General features: G+C 56.5%; 1 protein-coding gene across 1 annotated transcript in view; it reads left to right on the top strand.

The window, feature by feature from the left end:
* The window catches only part of TULP4 (TUB like protein 4), a 96638-nt gene extending 83271 nt beyond the window's left edge, over positions 1-13367 (top strand). The window contains exons 12-15 of the mRNA XM_004701932.2: positions 1681-1774; positions 4039-4182; positions 7462-10001; positions 11301-13367. Of these exons, the coding sequence (XP_004701989.1) occupies positions 1681-1774; positions 4039-4182; positions 7462-10001; positions 11301-11417 (2895 nt within the window). The 3' untranslated portion in view covers positions 11418-13367. The remainder of the gene's footprint in view (positions 1-1680; positions 1775-4038; positions 4183-7461; positions 10002-11300) is intronic.
* The last annotated feature ends 1955 nt before the right edge of the window (positions 13368-15322 follow it).

Raw genomic sequence — 15322 nt, 5'->3', positions numbered from 1 at the left:
CCCCCCCTCAGAGCCACACCGGGCCTTGCTGCCTGCCATTCCCTGCCCTGTGCCTGCCTTCACCCGTCTCATTCCCTCACTACCTTCCTGCCCCAGCCTCATGCCAGGGCCTTTCAGCAAGTGCAGGTGTGACTCCTCCCCCAGCTCAGCCCTGTCCTCCCCTGCTCAGCCCCATCCTCCCCCTGCTCAGCCCCCTTCTCCCCCTGCTTAGCCCCATCCTCCCTGCTCAGCCCAGTCCTCCTTACACAGCCCAGTCCTCCTCCTGCTCAGCCCTGTCCTCCCCTTCTCAACCTCATCCTCCCCTTCTCAGTCCTGTTGTCCTCCCCTTCTCAGCCCCATCCTCTCTGCTCAGCCCAGCCCTTCCTACTCAGCACAGTCCTCCCCTGCTCAACCCCATCTTCTCTGCTCAGCCCCATCTTCTCTGCTCAGCCCCATCCCCCCCTGCTCAGCCCCATCCCCCCTGCTCACCCCCATCCTTCCCCTGCTCAGCCCCATTCTCCTTGCTCAGCCTTGTCCTCCTTACTCAGCTCAGTCCTCCTCCTGCTCAGCCCTGTCCTCCCCTTCTCAGCCCTGTCCTTCCTGCTCAGCCTAGTCCTTCCTGCTCAGCCTAGTCCTCCCTACTCAGCACAGTCCTCCCCTGCTCAGCCCCATCTTCCATGCTCAGCCCCATCCTCCCCCTTCTCAGCCCAGCCCTCCCCTTGCTCAGCCCCATCCTTCCCTGCTCAGCCCTGTCCTCCCCGGCGGCATCTTGCGGAGCCCCCTCTGACCCTCTCAGTGGTCCTATCCGAGGCTCCGCCCAGCCTTGTCTCCCCTCGGGCTGTTCCATGATGAGCTCTGCCAGGTTCATCTCTGTGACGTGTCTGTGAACGTGTGTGTAAATGTATGCAGGTGGATGGAGGTGAGTGTGACAAAGGTGGGGAATGTGTGTGTGTGTGTGTGTGTGTGTGTGTGTGTGTGAAAATGAATGTGTGAACATGTTTATGTTTGAATGGGTGTGATGGGGGGGCTTCAAAAAGTTCAAGAAGTGTAATTACAAAGATACTGGCGTTTTCCCCACAAAGTTTTTGAAGCCCCTCATGTGAATGTCTCTGTGTGTGTACCTATCCACGGGTGTGTGTCGATGTAGGGACGTGTGTGAGTGTGCATTTGTGTATATATCCATGTATGTAGAAGTGCATACTTTGGACATAGCAATAATTTTGTCTTTCTCTGAAACTTAATGGAGTGAAGAGTCAGGTAATTAGGCAGTCAGGTCTCGGTCGTGTCAGTGCAGCTGATATTTCAGGGACTGTCAAGGACACACCGCCTGTCAAGTGGCTTCTCTGCCCACGCGGCAGGGGTGGGGTGGGGTGGGGTGGGGGGTGCCGAAAGTGCACTCTGATCATCAGGTCTTTTAAGCTTTCCCCACGTGGAGTGACCTAGTGGGCGCCTACCTGTGGCTCATGTCTGTGTGGCAAACAGAGGAGACTCTTGCTGTAGTTAGCTCCTGGGGTCACGAATGAGAAGGGAAGGTGGGCAAGGTAGGATTTGGGGGAGTGTGGCCTGCACTGGTGGTTGGTTCGGTCTTTTGGCTTTTGCACCTATGCATTTTTAAGCAGTAAGTTCAGCGTCTTCACTGCGTGGTTGATCGAGAAGTTAGTCATGGTGTCTGAGTTCTTCCTTTCTCGATTCTTCCCACAGCACAACTACCTTGCTCAGGTCACGTCGAATATCTGGGGCACCAAATTCAAGATTGTGGGCTTGGCTGCTTTCCTGCCAACCAACCTTGGTGCAGGTAAAACCCCCCACCTGCTTTCTGCCTGCCCCTCCTCCTCCTCCTCAAGCTGACCGGAAAAGCCAGCGTCAGCCTTAGTCCGTGTACAGGATGCCCGCAAACGACAGCAAGAGACCAGGGCAGGTTCTCCTTGCAGACTCCGATTTCCCGCCATTGAGAATTACAACCCTGACTTGCAGAAATCTCTGTGCAGCTCACTTAGACTTCGAGATAGTGGATTCTGGGCGGGTCATGGTCCCATGTCTGTAGGTTCTCAAATCGAAAAAGTCCCAGAAGGAAGCCTGGAAAACGCTAAGGAGAAGCTGGCTGACCATTAATACCATTCTTACTGGTAAACCTTGATGAATTTCATTTTTAAAAGCCAGGTAAACAGCCTGTTAGCATAATTTTTATTAGTAAATCTTGACGAACTTCATTTCTATATGCGAGGCAAATGTCCCATCCTTGACGAATTTGAGACAGGAAAACTGAGCCAAGAGCATTCAGAGGTTGACTGGACTCAGAAAGTTAGACATGCTGCATTCTCACCTGTGCTCCTGCCCCAAGGACTAGGGATGACTTGCCACACTTTCAGGTGCTCTGCAAAGCAGCCTGCTTGTAAAACAGAGAGTGCTCCTCACCCCCCGCTGCACATCTGCCACCTTAGCTGATTGGCTGCCGGCTGCCCTCTTGAAAGTGGTCTTTGGAGAATTCTGATTTCTGCCCAGGAGAGTTGCTTAATGCAGTTATTGGTGGTGGTGGTGGTGGTGGTAGGTGCCATGCAGCGGGTTTCAGTCCCTCGCATGGTGACCCTGCAGACAACAGGAAGAAACACTGGCCAGCCCCGTGCCATCCTTCCTACGCTCGCGCCTGCTGCACCAGTCTTCCTCGTGCAGGGCCCCCCTCTTTCTCACTCATCTACTCCAACGAGCATGAGGATTCATGTGTATTACGGTGTTCCCAACGGATCTTGAATGTACCGAGCATTTTGCTGCCTGCAGAACAAATAAAACTGTGTCGGAAGAAGCACGACCAGAATCGAGGATGGAGGGCCGGTCTCACTTGCGTTGGGCGTGTCCTTGGAGAGGCCAGGCCCCGGAGAAGGACATCATGTACACTTCAAACCAAACCCAAACCCACTGCCATCGCGTCCATTCAGACTCGTGGTGACCCCGTAGGGCAGGGTGGGACTGCCCTGTGAGTTTCCGAGAACGTCAGTCTTTATGGGAGTAGAAAACCTCTTTCCCCCATAGAGTAGCTGGTGGTTGGTAACTGCTAACCCAGACTTTGAGATAATTACTTTCTGGGCAGATCACGGACCCCCGTTTTTAGGTTCTCAACTCAAAAGAAAGTCGAAGGAAGCATGAGAGACGCCGAGGGCCTTTAAAATAGAAGATTCTAGGCTGTCAGATGGCAAACGCTGCTATTGCTGCAGATGTATCCCCAGAGACTGAAGCTGCATCTGGATTTTTCTTCGTGAGGTTTCTCTACTCCAAAGGAGGGATCTGAGTTCAGCCTAAAACTATCTTGGGCAATCCCAGAACACCAGTGCAAAGGAGGAGGCTGTTCTCAGCGCCCGGGAGACCGGCCGTGGGTACTGACGCCTGTCCTGCAGTGTCCCCAGCTCAGTGCCTGATCAGTAACATGGGTGGAGCTCATGATTATCCCATGTCACTAAGCCAGGGACCCAGCATCTGCCTAGAGTCAATATTGAACAGGCAATGGAGTTGAGCATTTACACAACAGATCCATTGATTCTGCCCTTCTTGGGCGTGGAGCTGAGCCAACACGGCTCTGCAGACCAGGAGCGCCTGTGGGCCCCGCACATACTGCTCCAGGACAGAGACATGAGCACCGGGACGAACGCCTGGTGCAGTGGCATGGAATCATTGTCCTGTCGGCGGCCTTTTTTGAAAGAGTGCTTTGGTCTGTGTCATTTGTCAAGCAAAAGTAATTTTCCACTCGATTCTACTAGAGAAAAGAGATGAGCTCTTGGTTTCTAGAAGGCATATACAGTGCTATCCCTCACCCCTCTTGCCCCAGTGGCATAGTGGTTATGCATTGGGCTGCTAATCACAGGGTCAACAGTTCGAAACCACCAGCCACTCAGAAGAAGAAGAAAAAACAAGCCTTTCTACTTCCTTAAAGAGTTTCAGTCTTAGAAACTCATGGGGACCGTTTACCTTGTCCTGTGACCTTGCCAGGCCTCAGAATTGACTCGATGGCTGTGAGTTTGAAGCCCCCTCTTCCCACGCGCCGCTGACTCTGTGCCATCCTCCCCACAGTGATCTATAAAACCAGCCTGCTGCACCTCCAGCCGAGGCAGATGACCATCTATCTCCCGGAAGTGCGCAAGGTGTCCATGGACTACATCAATCTGCCCGTCTTCAACCCGAATGTCTTCAGCGAGGACGAGGATGACCTGCCAGGTGAGTTTGCCGGCTTCCACCTCTGGGGCCCTGAGAGGGGCTGCGTTTGGGGTGGAGGTGTGGTTTCCAAGTGTGTGCGCTGCCTGCCATATCGCCTCACCTTGGGACAGCTTGACCTTCCCCCAGGAGGTTGGATCTCCTGCAGATCACAGGAGAGACTGGTTTGGGAAGAAAAGACCATCCCAGAACATGCATGATTGAGATGGCGGTGAGGCCTGCATTTGTCGAGCTCCCTCTACCCTGGCACCTTCTGGGAGTTGTGTGGCTAACCGCCCACTCGAGACTGAGTGAGGTCACAACTGACACCCAGTCTCGGGGACCCTGCCCAGGAATGGCCTCTGTGGTGCACACAGTTCACGGACTCCGCTGGAGGTGTATCCACCCAGAGGCTGCTTGGAAGAAAGGTCTGGTGGTTTACTCCTAAAATATCACACACTGTGGACACGCCACAGAGTGTCATTCATTCTGACACACCTGGGAGTGCCCGGCATCGGATGCGACTTGGCAGCCATGGGCTGTGGCTTGGCTGGTGCCCAGAGAACCCAGTTCCCCAAACCTACCCCATCTCTTTGTGTGAGACCCGCCCCTTCTCTAGGTGTGAGACCCGCCCAGACTTTAGGTGTGAGACCTACTGCAGGTGAGCTTCCTCCCGGATGCCTGTCCTCCCTGTCCTCGAGTTAAAAGTGAAGTCTTTTCTCACTTCTCAAAACTTCAGGTCCCAAATCTTCAAACTATCGGGAGCATCGAAAGTTCATTCAGGTGTTTTCTCTCAGGGTCCTGTTTTGAGCACTAGATTAGAATCATCTGAGCAGCCTGCCAGTTATTCCCCACATGGGCATCGGGGCCTTTGAGCAAGCGTGTGCTTAGTGAGTCATTGTCCACCTGCGGTGTCACAGGTGCGGACTTCGTACTGGGAACTGAGCCAGGTCCTGCAACTTCCTGGATTCGAAATCCAGGGGCTGCTGTGTCCAGCATTCATGGAGATGCTATAGTCCTGGAGGCGGGGACACACTGACACGGGCGGTGGGGGTGGGGGGTGGGTGTCCCCTCTCCCCACTCTGCTCCTCCTACCGCAGGCTCTCTCATCCTCTCCTCTGCCCTTCCCAGCAGTAACAGCCTGTGGCTCTGGGAAGCTGCATCTCGGGCCCCTGCTGGGGCCACCGCCGCGCCGAGGCTGCAGGGTGTTCTGCACTTGCTGTTAGGTGCCCTCGTGTCGGCTCTCTCTGCGTACAAGAGAACAAGATAGTGCTCAGGCACGCACCATCCTCACAAGTGTTATGTTTCAGCCCCTTGTTGGAGCCACCATCTCAGGCTATCTCATTGAGGGTCTTCCTCTATTTTTATGACCCTCAGCTTTACCAAGCATGATATCCTTTTCCAGAGACTGGTCTCCCCTGAAAACAAGTATGTAAGAGACAGAGTCTCACCCTTCTCACTTCTAAGGAATGTTCCGGTTGTACTTCTTCCGAGACAGATTTGCTTCTTGTCCTGGCTGTCCAGAGTACATTTCTGTGTTCTTCAGCAACACGAGATCGTCGGAATGCGTCAGTTCTTCTCCAGTCTTCCTTATTCATGGTCCGTCTTTCACACGCACATGAAGCGATCGAAACGGTCATGGCTTGCATCAGGCACACCTTAGTCCTCCAAGGGGTGTGCTTGCTTTCCAGCACTTTGAAGATGTCTGGTGCAGCGCATTTGCCCAAGCAGATACATCGTTGGGTTCCTGACTGCTGCTTCCACGAGCACTGATTGTGGGTCCAAACAGGGAACCCTTGATAGTGTCACTCTTCCCACCATTGTCATGATGCTGGCTGTTGGTCCGGTTGTGAGGATCTGGGTCTTCTTCGCAGTGAGGTGTACGATCCACAGAAGACTCTCATCCATAAACACTTCCTCTTCACCCTCAGCAAGCAAGGGTGTGTCCCAGGCATATCACCACTTGTTACTGAGATTTCCTCCAATCCGGATGTCCTGTTTTTCTCTGTATATTCTAGCCTCTGACTGTTTGCTCCGCAAACAGACTAAATAAGTATGGTGATAGGACACAAACCTGCTGCACACCTCTCCTGGCTTTAGGCCATATTTGGTCTTCCCCTTGTTCTGTTCGAATGTCTTTGTACAGGTTCTGCATGGAGCACCGTGAGGTGTTCTGAATTCCCCTTCCTGTCCATGTTACTCCTGGTTTGTTGGGAGTCATATAGTCTGATGCCTTCTCGTAGTCAGTACGACACAAGAAAACCTCTTTCTGGATTCTCTGAATCTGTTTCTCTGCCTTGTTTTATCCAGGCCTGGCTACAAAACCTTGGTTTCCCTACAGATTACACGCACGCACGCACCCCCCCCTACTCCACCCCACCCCCAGCTTATAAATCAGACCCCAGAGGTACAGCCCAGACCTGTGTGTGCAGAGAACTTCCCATGGGGGTTCCTGGCTATCATGCCTACAGGCACAGACCACCTGACCTTTCTTTTCTTTTCAAAAATTATTTTATTGGGGGCTTGTACAACTCTTACCACAATCCATGCATACGTCCATTGCGTCAAGCACATTTGTACATTTGTTGCCATCATCATTCTCAAAACATTTGCTTTCTGCTTGAGCCCTTGGTATCGCCTCCTCATTTTTTACCTCTCCCTCCCTGCCCCCAGACCTTTCTTGGTGTGGGCTGACACCATGACAGAAGTGGGCCACCTGACCGCTTTCCTGGTGCTGCTGGGTGGGTTTGAGGTGCCACCTACCTGGCTAGTAGCCAAGTGTCACCCACTTGCCCCAGAGACATGGGCGTTTTAAGGGCCCTGTGCCATCACGGCCAGCATGTGTGAAGGTGGCTGTGTACCTGCCATAAGCCCTGTCAGTAAACGGGGTGTGAGTGTGGGGTCCAGGGACAGGGTACATGTTCCAGGCCCAGAGGTGGACTCTGGGCAGGCTCTGGCAAGGCTGCTCTCCTGGCACAGAGGCAGGCCAGCCTCGCCCGCCCAGCCCTGCTCTGTCCTGGAGACCCCTCCTGCTTGGGAAGTCGGTTGCCAGGTGTCTTTGGAAGGGCTTTCAGTGGATTCTGCCTGGACAGGCAAGCCTGCTAATGGCCTGTGCCACCCGAGGGCTCCAGCCCAGCCCTGCAGCAACCACCCCCTTCTTGGGCCACCCCTCTGGGAAGTTCCCCCCTTGAGTAAAAGGCCCAGCGTCCCTAGTGGTGGTCAGAGGCTGTGGGCAGGGCTCCTTCACCTGGTGGCTCCGTTTCAGCCCTTTCGGTAAGCAGCCTCTTTCTCATTTCCTTCCAGTGACAGGGGCATCCGGAGTCCCCGAGAACAGCCCACCATGTACTGTCAACATCCCCATCGCCCCAATCCACAGCTCGGCCCAGGCCATGTCCCCCACCCAGAGCATCGGGCTGGTGCAGTCCCTGCTGGCCAATCAGAACGTGCAGCTGGACGTCCTGACCAACCAGACCGTGGCCGTGGGGCCTGCCGAGCACCCCGGAGACGCGCCAGCGCCTTACCAGGTCCCCAGCCGCTACCCGAGCCCTGGGCAGGTGATCTTTGGGGGCGTGGAGATGAGCCGGCTGATCCAGAACCCGCCCCCTCCGCCCCTGACCCTGCCCCCGCCCCCGCCAGGGCCACTGCCGCTGGCCCTGGCAGACCACGGGGACCGGGACCACGAGCACCTGCAGAAGCCAGCCAAGGTGCTGCGGCCGGCCCCGCCCCTGGCGGCCGAGGGCGACGCCGTGGTTTTCAGCGCCCCCCCGGAGCTCCCGGTCAACAAGATGAACCCGCCGCCTCCCTACCCGGGCACCATCCCGGCCGCCCCCACCACAGCCGCGCCGCCGCCCCCGCTGCCGCCGCCCCAGCCCCCTGTGGACGTCTGCCTGAAGAAGGGCGACTTCTCGCTCTACACGCCCGCCGCCCACTTCCCGGCGCCGCTGGGCTACGAGCGCATCACCACCTTCGACAGCAGCGGCAACGTGGAGGAGGTGTGCCGGCCGCGGGCGCGCGTGCTGTGCGCGCAGAGCACCTACACGCTCCCCGGCCCGGGCAGCTCAGCCACGCTGCGGCTCACGGCCACCGAGAAGAAGGTCCCGCAGCCCTGTACCAGCGCCACCCTCAACCGGCTGACGGCCCCTCGCTACTCCATCCCCCCAGGGGACCCGCCACCCTACCCTGAGATCGCCAGTCAGCTGGCGCAGGGCCGGGCCGCAGCCCCGAGGCCGGACAGCAGCCTGATCCACGCTACGCTGCGCAGGAACAACCGTGAGACCGCGCTCCGGGTGGCCCAGCTGACCGACCACCAGCGCGCCACCCTGCAGCACCTGCCCAAGCCCAAGAGCAGCCTGGGCGCGCCTCCGTTCCCCGCGCGGCCCCCGCCCGCGCTGTACACCTGCAGCCAGTGCAGCGGGGTGGGGGCCGGGGGTCGGCCCGACCCAAGTACCAGCTCCCAGCCGGGCCCGGCGCTGGCACACGCAGCCAGCACATCCCCCTTGACCTCCCAGTCCTCCTACAGCCTCCTGAGCCCCCCGGATAGCGCCCGGGACCGCACAGACTACGTCAACTCCGCCTTCTCTGAGGACGAGGTGCTGTCCCCGCTCCGCCAGGCCGAGAGGCCCCTACGCCACGCCCCGCTGGCGGACTCGGCCGTAGCCACCGCAACGGTGAAGCGACCGCCCCCTTACCAGTGGGACCCCGTGCTGGGCGAGGACATTTGGGTACCCCAGGAAAGGACAGCACAGACTTCAGTGCCCAACCCCCTAAAACTGTCCCCTCTGCTGGTGGGCCAGGGCCAGCACCTGGACGTGGCCCGCTTGCCCTTTATCTCTCCCAAGTCGCCAGCCAGCCCGACTGCCACCTTCCAGGCAGGTTATGGAGTGGGAGTGCCCTACCCGGGGAGCTATGTTAATCCCCAGCTGCAGGGGGTACAGGTCCCCTGCACCCCAAAGGATGCCCTGGCCCCTCCCCAGTTTTCCCAGCCGGAGCCTGCCATGGTCCTGCAGCCGGCCTACCCTCCCAGCCTCTCTTACTGCACCCTGCCCCCCATGTACCCAGGAGGCAGCTCCTGCTCCAGTCTGCAGCTGCCACCCCTCGCTTTGCATCCCTGGAACTCCTACAGCCCATGCCCCCCCATGCAGAACCCCACGGGCACGCTGCCCACCAAGCTGCACCTGGCACCTGAGAAGCCCATCGTCCCACCACCCCCTCCGCCCCCTGCCGTGCAGAGCCACGTGGGCACCGAGGTGGTGGTGGAGACAGCGGACAACTTCCAGGAGGTGCTGTCCCTGACGGAAAGCCCCGCCCCACAGCGCTCAGAGAAGTTCGGCAAGAAGAACCGGAAGCGGGTGGACAGCCGGGCGGAGGAGGGCAGCGTGCAGGCCATCACGGAGGGCAAGTTGAAGAAGGAGGCCCGGACACTGAGCGACTTCAACTCCCTGATCTCCAGCCCCCGACTGGGCCGGGAGAAGAAGAAGGTGAAGAGCCAGAAAGACCAGCTCAAGTCCAAGAAGCTGAACAAGACCAGTGAGTTTCAGGACAGCTCAGAGAGCGAGCCGGAGCTCTTCATCAGCGGGGATGAGCTGATGAACCAGAACCAGGGCGGCAAGAAGGGCTGGCCAACCAAGCGCAGCCTGCGCTCGGCTGCTGAGCTGGATGGCTTCAAGTGCCGCAAGGCCAGCGAGCGGGAGGAGGGCCGGCTGGGCAGCCAGGGCTTCGTCTACGTCATGGCCAACAAACAGCCCCTATGGAACGAGGCCACCCAGGTCTACCAGCTGGACTTCGGGGGCCGTGTGACTCAGGAGTCAGCCAAGAACTTCCAGATCGAGCTGGAGGGGCGCCAGGTGAGGGGGGTCAGGCCAGGCTGTGTGGGTGGCCATGGGGTACTCAACCCTTGAGACATGGTCTCCCCCAGGCCAGCCTGCTATTCAGGAACCTGGGGTGGCTGGGTTGTGTGGGCGGATGTGGGGTATCAAGCCCTTGAGGGGCAGTCTCCCCCAGAACCAGGATGCCTGAGGTTCAGGATCAAGGTGGCCAGGCTCAGTGAATGGGTGTGGGGCACTCAAGGCAGACGAGAAATCGGGGAGCAGCCATGTCTTGGGAACCAGGAGGCGTGGACTTTAAATGTTCCTGGTGCGGCCTTTTCTTTATTCAAAGAGGGTGTGGCCCTCTGTTTAGAATCAGGTAACTACAAGACCTACAGCGCAAAGCGTCCCTCTCTCAACCCTGGCCTCCTCTCCCTGTTCCGCTCCTGATCCCCGCTCTCCCAGGGACAGAGGTCTACCAGCACCTGTCACTTGCCACCACGTTTATATGGCTGAGTGTTGAGGGCATGGCTGTCAGCGAGCACCTCTGTCTCGAGCAAGGTCGGGGCTAGGTGCCCTCGCCCCAGTGCTTCCCCACACCTGTGCGCACACACAAGCCGAAGACCCGTGGTGAGCTGCGTACCTGTGAGCGCTGTCCACAGGAAGCCTGATCCGTGGTTTCTCTCTCTGTTCAGCTCACTCCTCTAGATCCAGCCACCGCCTTGGTCACTTTGTCCATGCACTTACTTCTCTCTGTGCTCATTTTGCTCCTCCCTGGTTCCCGGGCACAGTGTCGGTTTCCTCCGGCCGGGTCAGCAGGCCCATGCAGTGCCATCTCCCCTGGCTCCAGCCTGGCTGAGCTGCTCAGCTGAGCTCCTCTGGTCCTGCGCCCGTGTAGAGCTGCTGCCCTGGGTGGAAGGCCCTGCCTTACTACCGGGAGTGCCCCAAGCCTGCAGCCACTGGGCTGGGGTGGCGAGGAGGTGACCAAGAAGTCCTCTGCAGTGATGCTTGGTGGTAACACCCCCACAGGGCCCTAGGCGGGTTCTCCTCCTGCCCTGCCCTCCCTGCCCTTCACTTGGTGAGGAACCCACCGGTGCAGACCGCTGAGATGCCACATCCACAGCTCACCCATTGTCGCCTACCGTTCCCTTAGGCGGGCTCCTCGGCCCCTGTAATTCCTGCCTGCTGCAAGTTTGATCTAGAAGCTTCTGTGGGCCGACTGGCTCAGAGATGGAACTGTCCGCTTCTGTGAGGAGATGGGCTTGCCCTGTCCTGCCTGCACCCCTTTTCCACTAACGTCTGTCTCTGTCCCCCCACTCTGTGTCCCCCGCCTCACAGGTGATGCAGTTCGGCAGGATTGATGGGAACGCCTACATCCTGGACTTCCAGTACCCCTTCTCGGCCGTGCAGGCCTTTGCCGTCGCCCTGGCCAACGTGACGCAGCGTCTCAAGTGACCGGGGCTCCGCACGGAGGTCTGCCCCAGGACCCCGCCCTCGGACAGCCTCCGTCCGCACTGGAGCCCCACGCCCGGCCAGCAGAGGGCGAGGACTCGGGAGGCCCCTCTGCCGTTTATTTGGGCTTTTGTTACCCTCACACTGTCTCTCTTTCCGTTCTCCTTTCTTTGCGAACAAAACCAAAATGCTGTCACTTGGCTTGTGGTGCTGGCTCCTGGGGCGGGGAAGGAGACGAGCTATGGCAGGAGGCAAGATTGCCTTGCCCGCCGTCCCTAGACTAGAGCCGTGTGTTATTTCCTCGTCCAGCCCGTGTGACCCCTCCAACATCACCACTAGCTCACAAACAAGAGAATTTTGACAAAACACAACCAAAAATCCTGACGGTTCCCCGGAGGGAGGGGCAGCACTGAGCTCCCCACTGTGTTCAGTCCCCCAGGGCCACTGGCCCTGGGGCTTTATAAGGGGCTGTTCTTACTGGCCAGATCCCCAGGTGGTGATGCAGGGCGGACAATAGGTGAGGAGGGGGCTCCAGACACCAGCCCTGCTCTGGGCATGCTCTGCGACACCTGGATGACCCAGCCAGCAGGGCCTGAAACCATCCAAGGAGACACTCCACCTCGGGTGTCTGCAGGCTGGTGTGGCTGTTGAGAATGACTGACCCACGGAGCAGGTGACCAGGCAAACATGAAAGGGGCCCAGGCCTGGGGAGGGGGTCCCTCCCTGATGCCCACTGCTGAGAATCCCAGCCCCACCCCTCGCTTGTCCGTCCTGCCCTTCCACAATGGAACCCTCCACCTCCTCTCCAGAAAAGGGCTGACCAGGTGGGATTGGAAGGTTCTCCTTTCCTTCTCCGGCCTGCCTCACACTCCAGTCAGCTAAAGGTGTCTCCCACTGACTAGAAACTGAAATTTTTTTTAAAAAGAAGAAAAAGAAATAGCAAGCATTAGCCAGGGTATGGAAAAAGAGGAGTGTGGTGGCTAAGTTCTTGATGGAAGTTCACGATCTTCAGGGAAGAAAAAAAAAGTTAAACTGTCCGGGGAAAAATAAACCCACTGGGGAGAATTGGCAAAACGGTCGTCCTGAAGGTCATGTTGGTTGCTTTGGGGACTCAACCGAGGGTACCTTTGCCCACCTCCCTCTTCCTCAGGAGGACAGTTTGGGCAGGGGTCCCCCAAGGAGCAGGAGACCGTGGGTTTCAGCTTGGTGTCCTTCCCACGCCCTCCCCACCCCCTGGTCATGTGTAGCTGTGACGTCACTTAGGGCCGGAGCCCGCGAGGACTGGACTGGCTTGGGGCCAGGTTCTGTTGGCAGGCAGGCCGTTAATCAGGCAGTGCCACAAGACACGTGGTTTTGGAAGCTCCCGGTTTTGGTGTTCTGAGCCGGACAATAGGGTGGCCTCGCGAGAGGACACCAGCCCATCCCCTTTCTGGTGCAAGAAGGGTCCCCTTAGCCGTCCCCACGGCCGGCGGAGGTCCTAAAGAGCTCTGTAAATAGGACGGAGGAGGTCTGCCAGTTAACGCACTCTCCCTTTCTGTGTAGAAAGCCCGGAGGGAGTTGGGGTGGGTACCTCCTTCCAGAAAGAACTCAGCAGTGTGCCTGGGATGGCCCGGGATGGTTTTCTCTGCGTTTTGGTAGCTTGCTGTGGTGTTTTCGATGCTCATTATCAGTTGTGCAATAATGATTACAGCCTGTTTCCGAAATAATTTAAATGCAATTCCCTGTTTGGTCCAAGATCCCTATTTATCTTTGCCTTGAGTAGTGATTTATTTTATGTTTCTTGGTGTGGTGGGTTTTGTTCTGTTTGGGTTTGTTTTTTTTTTTAATTACTTTGTTCCTATACATTGGTGAGTTCTGCCCATTTGGTTATTTATTTAGAAACCCAGTATCATTGTAATGACGTCTTGGTGGCGGTGTACTTTGCTGCAAGAAATAAAAAGGATGTCAATAGAAGGAATTCCTGCTGGACGGTTTGTCACCCCCTCCCCCTCCCCCATTTGAGCGGCACTGCCTGTTCACCTGCATTGGGTGGTATCAATGACAAAGGAGAGCGTTTCTCCGAGGTAACACTCCTAAAATAACTTCTCACCCTTCTTTGGAAAAGGTTCTGTTTCACTGGAAGTATCGTGGGTAGCGAGGAGGGAGGTGGTGGGGGAGGTGTATCAGCAGGTGAGCGGCAGAAGAGGGGCATGGAGCAGTGTGCTTGGCTTGCTAAGGTCCGATGGTTTGTCAGAGAGAGAGTACGGGACAGGACACATGTGGAACACCCCTGTGACACATTGGGGGGCAGTCCTGGAAAGGAAAGCAACAGATGCCCGAATGGAGCGGAGGTAGGTATGCATGGTCCCTCATACGCTAACCTCGCTGAATCGCCTTTGTGTGCTTGTCATTGTTCAGCTGACTCAATTCTTAAGGAGCCCGAGTGGCCTAGCAGTGAAGTGCTTGAGGGCCAGCAACAGGGCGGTGGCGCCGAGCCCCCAGCATCCCACAGGAGGAAGGGCTCGGAGCCATAAACACAGCCTAGAGAACCCAAACGGGCAGTTCTGCTGTCACCGTGGGGTTGCTCGGAGATGGAATGACCCCACAGCACCCCAGGACAGCAGCAGCCAGCAAATTCTTACTGAGGGGCCTCCTGGTCTCCACGTAGAGGCAGACAGCCGCGAGCTTCAGAGTGGTGAAGGTGCCATGGGAACCAGCCCCACCCAACACCGACTCCTACTCCACCTGCAGCGACCAGAGGGGCAAAGGCTCTCATTGGCCAAGAGAGACTCAGTGCTGCCCGCCGCGGTCATGCCCAGTCACACGTAGGATGCCACCACCTGTTTGCTTTGCTCCAAACCCAGTCCTGCGCATTTCACTTGTTTGGGTACTTTGTTCGCCTACATTTGTAGATCGAGCTGTCGGTTGCAAAGCAACTTTTTAAATTTGTATTTTGATTTTTTTGTTGTTGCAGTTTTAATTGAATTTCCTGGTGACAATATACACAGTTGATTATACATAAAACAAGAAAAAAAATGTCCCCCCCAGTCAACCAGTCTCTATTTACTGCTCAAGTGCTAAGCATGTCTTTTATGTTTATCAATAGCAGTTTATGCATATTCATAAACTCATATTCAATCCCTAAATCTAAAACCAGGGATCTGGTATAAACTACAACATAAAGAATCCATGACATGTTGGGGTTTTATTTTTTTAGGTGCATTTTTCTTCATGTAGCTTGTTTTAACTCAAAATTAAAACCAAGGAGCGATGGTCACCAGACTAATCCGGTGGTGGTGGTGGTGGTGAGGTTCCAACTCCTAGCCCCTTATGTACTACAGGGCCCAACCAGGCACCCCCTTCACAGCCGTTACTCTCTCAGAACCGGAGTTGCATCCACTGTGTCAGCCCATGTCTTTGGGGGTGGTGGGGGCAGAACTTTCTCTTGACTCAGCATGGCGGCCTTCTCTAGGAACTGGTCCCTCATAAAATGGTACCTTGTAAAAGAATCCGCACTTGAAGCCCCGCTACAAGGAAGTGGAAACCAGACCCCGGGGTCCTCAGAGATGCCCTGCTCCCATAAGTGGGAAGAAAGCAAGCAAAGTTTGGGGATATTGAAAGGTTGTGTCCCCCTCTGTCCTGTTGGTGGTGGTTGTGTGCCATTGAGTGGGTGGCAGCCCTATATTGCAGTGGTTCTCAACCTGTGGGTTGTGGCCTCTTTGGGGGTTGATCAACCCTTTCACAGGGGTCGCCTGATTCATAACTAGCAAAATTAGTTATGTGGTAGCAATTAAAATTTTATGATTGGGGGGCTCACCACAACATGAGGAACTATATCAAAGGGTCACAGCATTAGGAAGATTGAGAACCACTGCTATAGAGCCAAACACGCACCAATTCAACAGTGTCTGCGTGCGCAATTTGGTGAC

The sequence above is a fragment of the Echinops telfairi genome, unplaced genomic scaffold (assembly GCF_000313985.2).
Source record: "Echinops telfairi isolate 266 unplaced genomic scaffold, ASM31398v2 ScPeMD7_3533;HRSCAF=4204_0, whole genome shotgun sequence".
NCBI lineage: Eukaryota > Metazoa > Chordata > Mammalia > Afrosoricida > Tenrecidae > Echinops > Echinops telfairi.
The sequence above is the reverse complement of the archived record's forward strand: the minus strand, read 5'-3'. Positions and strand labels throughout refer to the sequence as shown.